Here is a 12,326-nt window from a genome sequence, read left to right on the forward strand (position 1 = left end):
TTATTCTGTATTTGTCTCTTTTCTATAATTTATTGCGTAGGGATTCCTACCTGTGCAATAGGAACCTGTGCCATTCTTGAAACAGCAGGTTATACAGTAAATGGAGATGTTCTTCTGTTTTCCAAACAAACTTTTTATGTTGATTGGCTAGTTGGCTGGTTGGCTGGTTGGCTGGCTGGTTGGTTGGTTGGTTGGTTGGTTGGCTTTCCAGAAATGGATCCACATTCTTTTTAAGCCTGGATTGGCAGCCCAGGATTGTATTCTTTGTTCTTTGCTTCTTCTGTGCTTACAGCATAGGCATATGGGTGAGGTCTGGATCTATTGCATGTTTACTCCCTTTAGAATTTCAGCTGTTTGAACAGAGCTGGAGGCAGTGGGAAAATACATTTGCCTAAGCATTCTCCTTAATTTATCTCACATGGGCATGAACTTGTGGGCAGCCCGGATGACTCTGGAGCTTTTCCTCTGAACGTATTTAGAGTGGTGGAATCTGGGTGCATGGTGAAATGTCCATGAGGAGTTCCTGTGTGCCTTCTGCATTCTGCTTGGAGCATTATCAGCCACTGAAAATAGAGTCAGGCGAAAGTGTTCTTTGGTGCTAGCTAACGCGGACCTTTCACCCCTCCCTTAATTGCAGCTGGAAGTGGGAGGAGGGATGAACCGTGATCTCTTTTACGAAGCGGTGCAAAAGGAATTGCTTGAATTGAAAGAGAGGAGGAGCTCACTGCTTTCTCTTTGTTGTACAAAGCGGGTCTCTTGGATGCCTCAGTTCAGGCCCCAGAAAGCTGTACAAAGGTCTGCAAGTCGCATTCCATACTTTAGCTCCAGATGTGCTGTGAACACATTTTATTTTCCTGCTGCTTCCGTTGCCTCTTACATTCATTGAAGGTAAGTCCAAAATGGGCATCTAGGGTTTTCTGCCACCCCTTCCTTTCCTTTGTGATAAATGAGTTTTGTTTTGTTTGTTTACTTGTCTGGGTTCTAACTTCTCAGTCATTTGCATGAGTAAAGAAAGAAATGAAAGAACAGAATGAAATGGTCCTTGTTAGCAGCAACATTTGTGGGTTTCCTTACAGTTGTTCTTAGCTGATAATAAGTCAGTTCCTATCTCGTGTGATTGAAACTCAATGCTTTTTTTTTTTCCCAAATACCAACTATTCTAAGTAGGATAGGAATGTTCCTAATAGATTCACACAGCAAAGTACCCAAATGTACTCAGGTTTTGCAATGGCCAGACTCAGAAAGACATAACTGTAAAAGGAAGAACCTGTCATATAACTGAAAATTACAGTAATGTATAAAACAGAGAGATTGGAATAAAACGGAGCAAGAGCTAGAACTAGGAGTCACCGGAAGTCAGGCAGCCAATAAATTTAATAAATGATGATGAATCTAACCAACACTTAATCTTACTGAACAGTAACCCTAGCTGATCTTACTGAATAGTAACCATGATTGATTCTTAAAAAAATGCACTAAATATTAAAAAGCCAAGCTGAGTTTTTCTTTTTAAAGGACTAATTCTGATGCCTTTAAAATCTGGAAGAAATGCAACAACTTCTTCAGGACCTGATTAAAACTTAATCTGTCCTCCCATTTATTACTATTTTTAAAACTAACTAGAATAATAATAAAAAAGACATGGGACTATCTTCCCACAATATTTTAAAAAGCCTAACGGTCTTCCCATTTATATTTTTTTTTAAAACTAAGTAGGGTAAAAACATGGGACTATCTTCCCACATTATTTTGAAAAGCCTCCCACTGTTACTTCTGCCACTGTAGTAAGCTAGGCATATTATGGAATGTGAATCCAATATTAAAGTGTAACATTTTAACTAGTTATCACAAGGGTCAGTTTAACAGTGCTTCCCCCACCTCCCTTTCCTTCCCTGTGTCAATAATTCGGATCTATTTAGGCTGATTTATTAACAAGATCATCTATGTTCACTGTCCTTGCGAGAAGATTTTTATAGACGTATAGCGTAAAAACTATACCTAACATCACCTGCATTAGCTTTATACTGAGTATTAAAGAACATCAGACTCATAGCTCTCCCCATCTGGAAAGGTATAGAAATCACTTTTAATCAATCCATTTAAAATAAATTCAGGGCATTTTTTAAAAATCTGCCCTCGCCCATCTTATTTTTAAGGGAGACATGAAATGTCTCCAAAATCTCACAGCGCCTTTAAAATTTTAGACATACCCTGAGCTGTTCAGACTTACAATTTAGGCTCCTATAATAGCATCAGCCATTTCCAGGAAGACAGTTTTTATCCATCCCTGGCATCGAAGAGACACAAAAGAAGTCTTAATAGCACTTTAAAGACTCAGGCAGGCTTTGCAGCAGAAGCTTTCAGGGAGCTACGTCTGATTCAAGGGATTGTCCTCGGTGTAGGTTATGCCAAGCAGAAATCATTTATTTGCTTAAAACCAAAGGTCATTACAGAGCAGGTAACACCATCCACGCAAGCTACCTAGATGAATTCCAAAAAGTAAGTATATGATTCTCTCTAATGTGCAGTGCAGCTCTTTGTGTGTGTGTGTTGTGTGTTTTTGGCTTTTCCCATGTGTGCATCTGGGGCTCCGAGATTGACTCCTTATGTTAAGAAATCAAAGCCTTTTGTTGGCGGCATCCTGTCTGTACAATTCTATGCTCGGAAGGGCTAATGGGGGCTTAAGTACAAAGGCGAAACCTTTCCATACAGAAAAACAGCTGTTTTAGAAAACAGTTTTATGAATCAATTTGGAAATAAGTATCGTTTGATGCACAACGGATCTGTACCGGTTGCTGGGAGCGTTCTCATAATTTGCTTTTGCTTTAATTTCTCATCTTGGTATTAATGTTTCATTCGTTCTGTTTTACTTCGCTGTCTACATTTTGAGAATAAAGGATCATTCAGTTTTTAGAGCCAAAAAGGAAACCTGAGCATGTTTATCCATGCACAATTCTTATATTTCTTTGCCTTTTGATTTTGTCACTTCTCTTTTCTTTGCTATTTTTATTCTACCTCTTCCTAATCGTCCAATATTTCCTTTTGGTACATGGCATGATTGTCATGCGTTAATTTAATAATTTAAGTTTTCCAACAAGGTGTTTTTCAGATGAATCTTTTGTCCTAGGAGTTCTGGATGTTCTCAGCATACCTTGAAGGAACCAAGCCAGGGAAAACTCTACTTTGCAATAAGAAACTTTAGAAATCAATACAAAGACTCTCTCTCTCTCTCTCTCTGTATTCCTTCTACACACGTACATGTCAATTTTTTAAAAACAAAAATTCTTTATCTTCCCTTTTCTTTTCTTTTTCGTGATTGTTCACCCCCACCCTTATTAGTTTTGTGTTGTTAAATAAGTAAAAGTTAAAGAGCCACCCAGAGTTGGTTATAAAATAGGCAGCCATAGGAACGTTTTAAATAAATAAATAAAACAATGAGGGACTTTAGAAATGAAAATTCTGGGGAAAATGGAATGATCTTCGCTCCGTAAAGTATTGTTCTCTACATCATATCAGCTCAGAAATAAGTATAGATGACTTTCCTTACGATTCTGCTACTAGTACTTGAAAGAACCATGTTTTTAGACTTCCTTTGTTTTTCCTTGAAGAGGTTTCGCTTCTCATCCAAGAAGCTTCTTCAAGTTCTGACTGAAGAAGCTTCTGGGATGAGTAGCAAAGTATCTTCAAGGCAAAACAAAGTCCAAGTTGCCTCTTGAAAAAGCACCTTTGGGACAACCATGACCTGGATGACTGATAATCTCCATAGACATTCAGTGTAATGTTAGTGAATCATTTATTAAATGCTTTCTTCTCAATATCCCCACTTTCTTGCCAATACAAGAAAGAGGCAGAGAAAGAGACTTCCCTGAATATCTCAAAATTTTCATCCCAAGCTTTCAGATCAATGTCATTCTTTACTCTTTTGCATCTCTCTTTATTTTGCTTCCTGTCTTCTGTTCACTTAGCCTAAGACGTATCTTTTTTTTTTATCTTTCACTTGCCTTTTCCTATCTTCCTATGTTATTTAATGCCTGCAGGACATCCTAGGTTCCAAAGACCCCCATCTCTGCCTGCTTCTAAATTTATTCAGCAAGTTAGGACTTCCGTTTTTGTTTTTGCTGGCAACGGGAGAAGAGTAAATATCAAGAGGACTTTAAGCCATTGGTATGTCAGCCAGGAAGTCGAAAGTCTCAATCACAAGTCTCCTTTTCTTGACCAGCCATCTGCCATGTGCTGAGACACCCAGAGCAGAGTCTCTGTTGATTGCAGTATGTCAAGCCATAAGTAGAAATGTATGGCAAAAGGTGTTTTTCAGATGCTGCGGTCACAATCAGATTCACATAGGTAACATCTGTTGGACTGTGCTCTATGTTGTTGCTTAGTGCCAAGAAACATTAACTCTTGCTGAATTGTAGTGGCATTGTCTCTGGCAGTGAAAAAGGACAAAAAATTTAAAGCCACAATGTAAAAAATAGTTTCCCCCCTTCCTTCCTTCCTTCCTTCCTTCCTTCCTTCCTTCCTTCCTTCCTTCCTTCCTTCTGTGAAGTTTCCAAAAACTATGAAAGCTTTGCAAGTTGACACCTTCCTTCCTTCCTTCCTTCCTTCCTTCCTTCCTTCCTTCCTTCCTTCCTTCCTTCTTTCCTTCCCACTATATTTCTAACTCTCTATCTATACATGCACCCAGATAGCATGTATTTAATTTTTTTTTAAAAAAATGACATATATTATGTGGTGATTAAAATAAACATAATAGAAAGAAAAAATAATTAAAACCCATATGAACCCATTTAGTATTGATATGGGCTTAAAAGAAACTGAACATTACAGAAGGAAAAAAATTATTACAATCCATATAAAATCCATTTAGAGTTGATATGGGATTAATTAAATCCTTAAGCTTGTTAAACCTAGACCTTTGGAAATGGATTGCTTCATTTTCTCATTTTTAGAATCTAAAAACTTTTCAAAAATCAATAACTAAGTCCGGGAGTCTTTGGAGATATGTTTAAAAAGCAAAGTTTTAGTATATAATGTTAATTTTTTTTCATAAAGTTTTGATTCATTATTATTTTTATATTCTATTTATCCTGCTCTGGGTCAATCAATGAATGTGAAGAATGCATATGGGTATATTCTTAGTATGTGGGAGATATTAGGATTCAGGCTCCTGATATCCTACGGAGCATTGCCTGAAATAATTTTTACATCATAGAAAGCAGAAATCTACAATGGATTTGTAGCATTGGATTGTTCTTAATTGCATGTTGTTAACATTTGAACTAGTCTTTATTTTAAAAAAAGGAGTAAAATTTTTTAAGTAATATGGCCAATATTTTAAAAATGGTTCAGTTTATAACATAATTTTTCAGGGCATATTAATTTTCACCTGGTGTGTTGATTGCTTAATACCATTTATTCATTTATACATTTTTTTTATTTGAACGATAAAAGAAAACATTAAATGAAAGACAGTGTGTGTCTGAAAAATAACACATGTCTGTGTTTCCTAGGAGTAAATATAATCCAGAAAGATGTCTCAGAGCCCAGAAGTCGTTGTCCCGATGGCAGATTGCAATACAAATGGTATCCAGAATCAGTCTTGGAGCTCAACAAAATCCAGTACCGTCACCTTTCGTAACATCTGCTACAGAGTGAAGACGAAAAGTGGATTTATAGGCTGTCGAAAAATAGTTGAAAAAGAAATTTTGAGAGATATCAAGTACGTACATTTTAGTAAATCTGCTTGTGTGCTCAGCTTGTTTCCTTTGTAGTTATCCTTAGCATTTGCATAGGATTTTTAACATGGCTCAGCTGCAATATTTTGGAAATTTTTAGGACCAGATGGTGGCACTTGGATAATATCCCTGGGATTTGGAGTTTGTCTATTTGTTGAGGTTGTGCTCCACTGAAGCATCAGGTGTATAATTTGAACTCTCTTTTTTTGGTGTGTGTGTGTGTGTGTGTGTGTGTGTGTGTGTGTGCGCGCGCCTTTAAGACTCCTGGCCTGGCCTAAATTAGTTTTCTTGGAAAGATTTCAGAAGTAGTTTGCCATTGTCTCCCTCCTTGGGCTGAGAAAGAATGACCGGCCTAAGATCACGCCCAACGTGGGACTAGAACTCATGGTCTCATGATGTCTAATTTCATTCTTAACCACTACATTATTGGGCTTGCATTGATAGGCCCCAGTGGCTTCCATAGTAAGGAGTGCTTTTTTCAGCTTCAGCTGATCTACTAGTTGAGTCTATTCCTGGACAGTCAATATTTGAACTCTTATCTGTGATATATATATATTTTTACATCATCAGAAAGTTCCAGTCAAGAAGGGTTCACACTCATGAGAAAGAATACAGTATGTCTTTTTTCCCTCAGTATGACTGTGACAAGCTCATCTGATGTTCTAGGACAGGAGTGTCAAACTCAAGGCCTGTGGGCTAGATCCAGCCTTTGGGGGTTTAGATCTAGCCCACGGGGCTGCCCTGGAAACAGCAAAGGACCAGCCCGCGGTGCCTCTGCCAGCGAAAACAGAGCCTGGGAGGACCACACATGGGTGCAGGACATTGAGCTGACCACGCCCACCCTGGCCACGCCCATCCTGGCCATGCGCACTTGGCCCACCTGAGGTCAAATACAACCCTGATGCGCCCCTCGATGAAATCAAGTTTGACACCCCAGTTCTAGGATATATCTAATCAAATGTTTATTGACTAATCATTCTATTAAAGATAATTAATATGATGGCCATTGGTAAATTTCAGTGGATTGAGTCTAGTGGAAGCTGTGCAGCAGTGAAAAAAGTGCTATCTTTTTCAAGGTGTACTATAATCTTTTAGGCTGCATCCCATACTTATTGTTTTTTTTAAAAATTACGAATGAAAAGAAATAGATGTGTCCCAAGATAATGTTGTAGGATTGATCCAGTGGTGGTATTCATCCAGTTCTATCCGGTTCGGGAGAACCGGTAGCGGCGGCTGTGGGAGGCTCCGCCTACCCGGCCGGACGTAATCACGTCCCACTTATCCACATTTTTGATGCTCTGTGCATGCGCAGAAGGCCCTGCGTATGCACACGTGCGTTCACATTTGCGAACCAGTAATGAAGGTAAGTGAATACTACCCCTGGATTGATCCAATGTGGGTCGGTCACTGGGACCAGAAGTTTAATTTTTTGAACTTTCATGCTGGAGCTCATCTTCAGGGAAATTCTTTCTCACCAGAATGTCCAGTAGAGAGAATGGGCTCCAGCACTGGTCCGAAAGCTCAGAAGACTAAACCTCTAGTCCCGCTTACCGACTCAGATTGGATCCTAAAACAATCTTATCCTCAGAATCAGCTAGAAGAAAACAGAATGTGAGATGAATCTACAAAATCCTGTGGGCATGAAGTATAACCACCAGATAACACAGGAAAAGACATGAGAAATAAGGCGTTGTCTAAATCTAACACAGGGGTCAGCAACCTGCAGTTCTGGAGCCACATGCGACTCTTTGGGCCCTCTGCTGTGGCTCCCTGTCGGGTGATCCCACCACTGGCTGGCCCCACCCCTCGCCCTCCCCTCCCAGTCACTCCTTGTCTGGCCTGAGAAGATAAGGGTGACGGCAGGGGATGGAGAAGCGGCCAGGGCAGAGACAGAGAGATACAGAGAGAGGGAGGGGGGGGGAGGGAGGGAGGGAGGGGAGAGAGAGATATGTCAAAAGGGTTTTGTGGTTCCTGGTGTTTTTTAACAACTGGTTCTCTGTCCTAATGACCGGCTGGGTAGGCGTGGCTAGAGAGTCATGTGACTGGTGGAAGTGAGTGACATCGAGTTGGTCACGCCCACCCAAGTTTTGTGGCTCCTGGTGTTTTGTTTTCTGTGAGAAACGGGTCCAAATGGCTCTTTGAGTGCTTAAGGTTGCAGATCCCTGATCTAACAGTTGGGTGACTTTCCAACAGCTTGGAAAGTATTAAGTAAACACGAAGTATAGTAACCCAGGTTCAAACACCAGGCTCCATTGTCTGCTGTCCTTGGGTGTTTTGTTGTTTGGATCTCCCTTTATTTTTTTATTTTTATTTTTTAATTTAAAAAGTTTTTTTATTTTAAACACATTAAAAACAAAACATAGACATACAACATTTATAGAAAAATAAAAAAAATAAGAAAAAAAAGAAAAAAAAGAGAAAATATCACTTTTCTTTTCGGCTCACCATCCGAAGAGGATTTAATTAAGAAAATTCTGGAATGCGCAGAATTAGATAAACTAACTAAAGAAATTAAGGGAAAAGAAGAATCAAAGTATTATAAGATATAGAGTAGATGGTATGAATGGTTGAAAAATAAGGAATTAAGTTAAATGAATGAAGAAAAGAGGGGGAAAATGTGGCCGATCAATTTATAGGATAGAGGGAATGAAAGAAAGTAGAAAATGAATGTTAAATAAGTTAATACTAAAATATCTGTAAATATTGATATACAGAAAGAAAGGATCACTGGATGTCCCTTTAAATGTTAACTTTCCATCATCGTTTTGACCTGTGTAGACTCAGAAGTTCATTACGATACAGGATCAATGTGTGATGCTATAAATAATTAACTGAATTATATTACTCTCTGTGTGAAAAGTAAAAGGTTACTCCCTGCAGAATATCCAACAAAATAGGCAGCTAGAAGCAATGGTTCATGAAGGCAGAAGTAATCAAACTTAATGACACCATAAAAAGTCAGTGTAAACTCAGAGTATATCTGAGGTCATGGTTATATTTTGAAATCAAGATTATTATTTTTCACACAAAAACTCCTGACAATGCATTCAAGTCTCTGCATATTTGAATTTATAGATTTCAATTTATTACTACAGGTAGTCCTCGACTTATGACCACAATGGAACCCAAAATTTATATTGCTAAGTGAGAAATTCGTTAAGTGAGTTTCGCCCCATGAACTTTCTTGCCCCACTTGTTAAGGGAATCATCATGGTTGTTAAGTCAGTAACCCGGTTGTTAAGTAAATTGGGCTTCCCCATTGACTTTGCTTGCCAGAAGGTCACAAAAAGGGATCACATGACCCTGGGACACTGCAACCGTCATAAGTATGAACCAGTTGTCCAGAATATAAGTCACATGACCATGGAGATGCGGCAATGGTCGTAAGTATGAAAAATGATCATAAGTCGCTTATTTCAGTGCCCTTGTAACTTTAAACGGTCACTAAATGAACTGTTGTAAGTTAAGGACTATCTTTAGCTAGATGTTCATGGAGATTCTCAGTCATGCAGGTCATGGTTGTCCCAGAGGTGCTTTTTCAAAAGGGAATTGGATTTTCTTTGTTTTTCCTTGAAGGCGTTGTGCTTCCCATCCAAGAAGCTTCTTCAGTTCTTCAGTATCTAGAAGTACTTTCAATTCATTTACTCCTCCAGTTTTTAAACTGTGTTTGAAAAGATGCAGAAAAGCAACAATGAGAAGGATGTAGACAATTTATACAAGAAGAGGCAGAAGCAGTTGGATTTCCTTTTTTAGGTTAGCAAGAAAAAAAGCAACTAAGGCAGAGAATACCTTGGATATTAAAAAAAAAAACATAGTTTGTACGGAAAGTGTGGGCAAGATTTTCTCTTCACATAATACAAAATATAGAGTCTTGAAATTAAGTGAGTCAGTAAAGAAGTGTTCTGCCCCAGCTACGGATCCCAAAGAACGCAGCACACACAAAGTCCGTTCAAACCTTAGTTTACTGAATAAACCAGTCTTTTACAACAATGGCTGTTAATTAATTGCATTAACAGCCGCCAAGAATTCAAAGAATAATAACTGAAAGCTTACTATGGTTCAGTGGTGGGTTCCTCCGGGTTCGGTCCGGTTCGGCCGAGCCGGTAGCGGTGACGATATGATGTCACCGAACCGGTTCTCCCCACCCCCCCACGCCCCCATGTTATTCTTACCTTTTATTTGGTCCCACCCCCAATCTATTGCTGCCTCCTGAGTCCCAGCTGATGACTAGAGGGAAAAAAACTGTTTTAACTCTTGCCGCGGGGCTTCAAAGGGCCGTCCTACAGCTGATCAGTGTTAAAAGCAAACAAATGAGTCGGGTCGTAAGTGCGAGGACTGGTCGTAAGTACGAGGACCTTCCAGAAATGACTCTGACCAGTTAGCCACGCCCACCTAGTCACATGACCTCCAAGCCACACCCACAAAATAAGCCATGCCCACAGAACCGGTAGTAAAAAAATTTAGAACCCACCCCTGCTATGGTTGGCAGAATGCCCAGAAGCAATTTGCAGGAAGCTGATAAGATAAGCAAGACAAGACACAAAGATATGTGAACTAAGTTGTTCCCTGCAAATTGCTTCAGTCGGCGTTCCTCCTTAAATAGGCTAAGGGAGTGGCCAATTAGCCCCAAGCCTTACTCTCAAGAAGATCTCCTCCTGAGGAGCCACTCCTGCCTTTTGGCAGCTCTGCACGCCCATGCATCAAGAAGAGGCCCCTCCTCTTCGTCCTCTTCACTTAAGGGAGCTTCTGGAGGTTCTGAAGGCCCTGGCTGAATCCCTGCCTCTGGCACCACATCTTCTCCAGCCTCCTCATTGTGTGACTCGAGTGCCAGCTGCAGCACCACACCAGCCTCCTCGCTGTCTGAATCATCTACTAGCTGCACAGGCTGCATACGGGCCACAACAGGAAGTATTTGCCACAAGAACTATTAGTGGCCACACTGGCTCTTCTTTGTGGGTGGTTCATGTGTATTTAAGTTCATAGTTATGCCTGGCAACATCTGGACAAATCCATGCAGGATTTTTGACCAACATTTTTTTTGGTAAAATAGTCTTCCGCTACCAATAGTCCTCAACTTACAACGGTTCATTTAGTGACTGTTCTAAGTTGCAATAGCACTGAAAAAAGTGACTTTGTTAAGGTAATGATGATTTTATAGCTGACCAGCTGCTGTAAGGCTGTAAACCGAGATGATAATTGAGGATGAGTCAGCAGGGTTATTGCCCCTTTAAGAAGCTGTCCATATAAGGGAGGCCATTAGAGGGCGTCTCTCTCTCTCTCTCTCGCTCCTTGTGTATCACTCTCCTTGCTGTGTTCTATCTGCATTGTAGTTCTCCGTGTAGAGTTGAAGACTGATTGCTTGCCTGGTATGTGCCTACCACGTGTATGTTTGTATATAGAAGTCTTGTATATAAACTACTGTTTGTAAGACAAACCTCTGTGTCCTGAATTTTGCTCCTGGGTTGTCTCAAAATAGTAGTCACACTGTACACATTCTGACAGACTTACGACTGCTTTTCACACTTATGACCTTTGCAGCATCCCTGTGGTTCACAGTGACCACAATTCAGACCCTTGGCAAGTGATTCATATTTATGGCGGTTGCAGTTTTCCAGGGTGCTGTTGTAACTTTTGAATGGTTACTAAACAAATGTTAGTAATTTAAGGACTACCTGTAATGTGCAGAGTATTTCTTCTGCACTGGGGATTCTTGTGACCGTTTTTCCCCCCTAAATTCTTTTTCAAGAAGTTCAGCAGTGGCAGAAAAGCTTCCTTGAATTACAGTTTGTCTTTAGCGTGCAGCTGTTGCAGTGGTGGGTTGCCCCTGGTTCAGACCGGTTCGCAAGAACCAGTAGTAAAACTGGCGGAGGCCCCGCCCACTGTCCCACATGTTGTCAATGGTGATCTGTGCATGCGCAGGAGCTTCTGCGCATGTGCAGAAGCAAGGCGCACACGCGATTCCATTCCGAACCGGTAGTAAAGGTAAGTAGAACCCACCCCTGAGCTGTTGGGGTATTCCATACCACCAGAGACACATTTCTGACCTAAGATATTTGTTTCTACTGGCTTAGAAAGTGACACTGTTTTTTTGTAAAAATAATTTTTATTAAACAGGTTTTTTTTTGGAAAACAAAAAAGAATCTTTTACAATTTTCTTCTTTTCAACAATATCGCATCGGTAAACATTTCTTACCTATCCATTTTTTCTCCCTTATTTCAATTTATCCTTTACACATATAATTCTAATATTGATTTATTTACATATATAGATAGATAACATTGTACACAATTTCGTACCTACGATCTGCATCTGTTCTGTTTCCTCTTGTTTGTTACTGCATTTCCGCTCCTTTATCTTCTTCATTTACTCTTTCCTTGCCTTTTATCCCTCTTCTCTAACCATTCATACCATTTCTCCCTCACTATATAATATTCTGTTTCCTCTTTTTCGTGTATTTCGTGTATTTGTAAGTTTGTCCATTTCTGCACACTCCAAAACTTTTCTAATCAGATTATCTTCTGTTGGTATATTGTTATTTTTCCAATTTTGTGCATATATTGTTCTTGCTGCTGTTATAATATGTATAATTA

At 39.7% G+C, this 12,326-nt stretch overlaps 1 protein-coding gene across 3 annotated transcripts in view; it reads left to right on the forward strand.

Moving 5' to 3' along the window:
- Positions 1–761: 761 nt before the first annotated feature.
- The window catches only part of LOC139320682 (broad substrate specificity ATP-binding cassette transporter ABCG2-like), a 47,283-nt gene continuing 35,718 nt past the window's right edge, over positions 762–12,326 (forward strand). Inside the window, exons 1-2 of one of the 3 annotated variants that reach the window (XM_070949114.1) lie at positions 762–888; positions 5,511–5,719. In XM_070949114.1, coding sequence (XP_070805215.1) covers positions 5,532–5,719 — 188 coding nt within the window. In that variant the 5' untranslated portion in view covers positions 762–888; positions 5,511–5,531. Of the gene's footprint in view, positions 889–2,462; positions 2,500–4,329; positions 4,345–5,510; positions 5,720–12,326 lie in introns of those variants that run through there. The other 2 variants (XM_070949115.1, XM_070949116.1) reach the window with 2 other exon arrangements.

Source organism: Pituophis catenifer, unplaced genomic scaffold (assembly GCF_029215685.1).
Source record: "Pituophis catenifer annectens isolate HBS135680 unplaced genomic scaffold, rPitCat1.0.hap2 SCAF_8, whole genome shotgun sequence".
Taxonomy (NCBI): Eukaryota; Metazoa; Chordata; class Lepidosauria; order Squamata; family Colubridae; genus Pituophis; species Pituophis catenifer.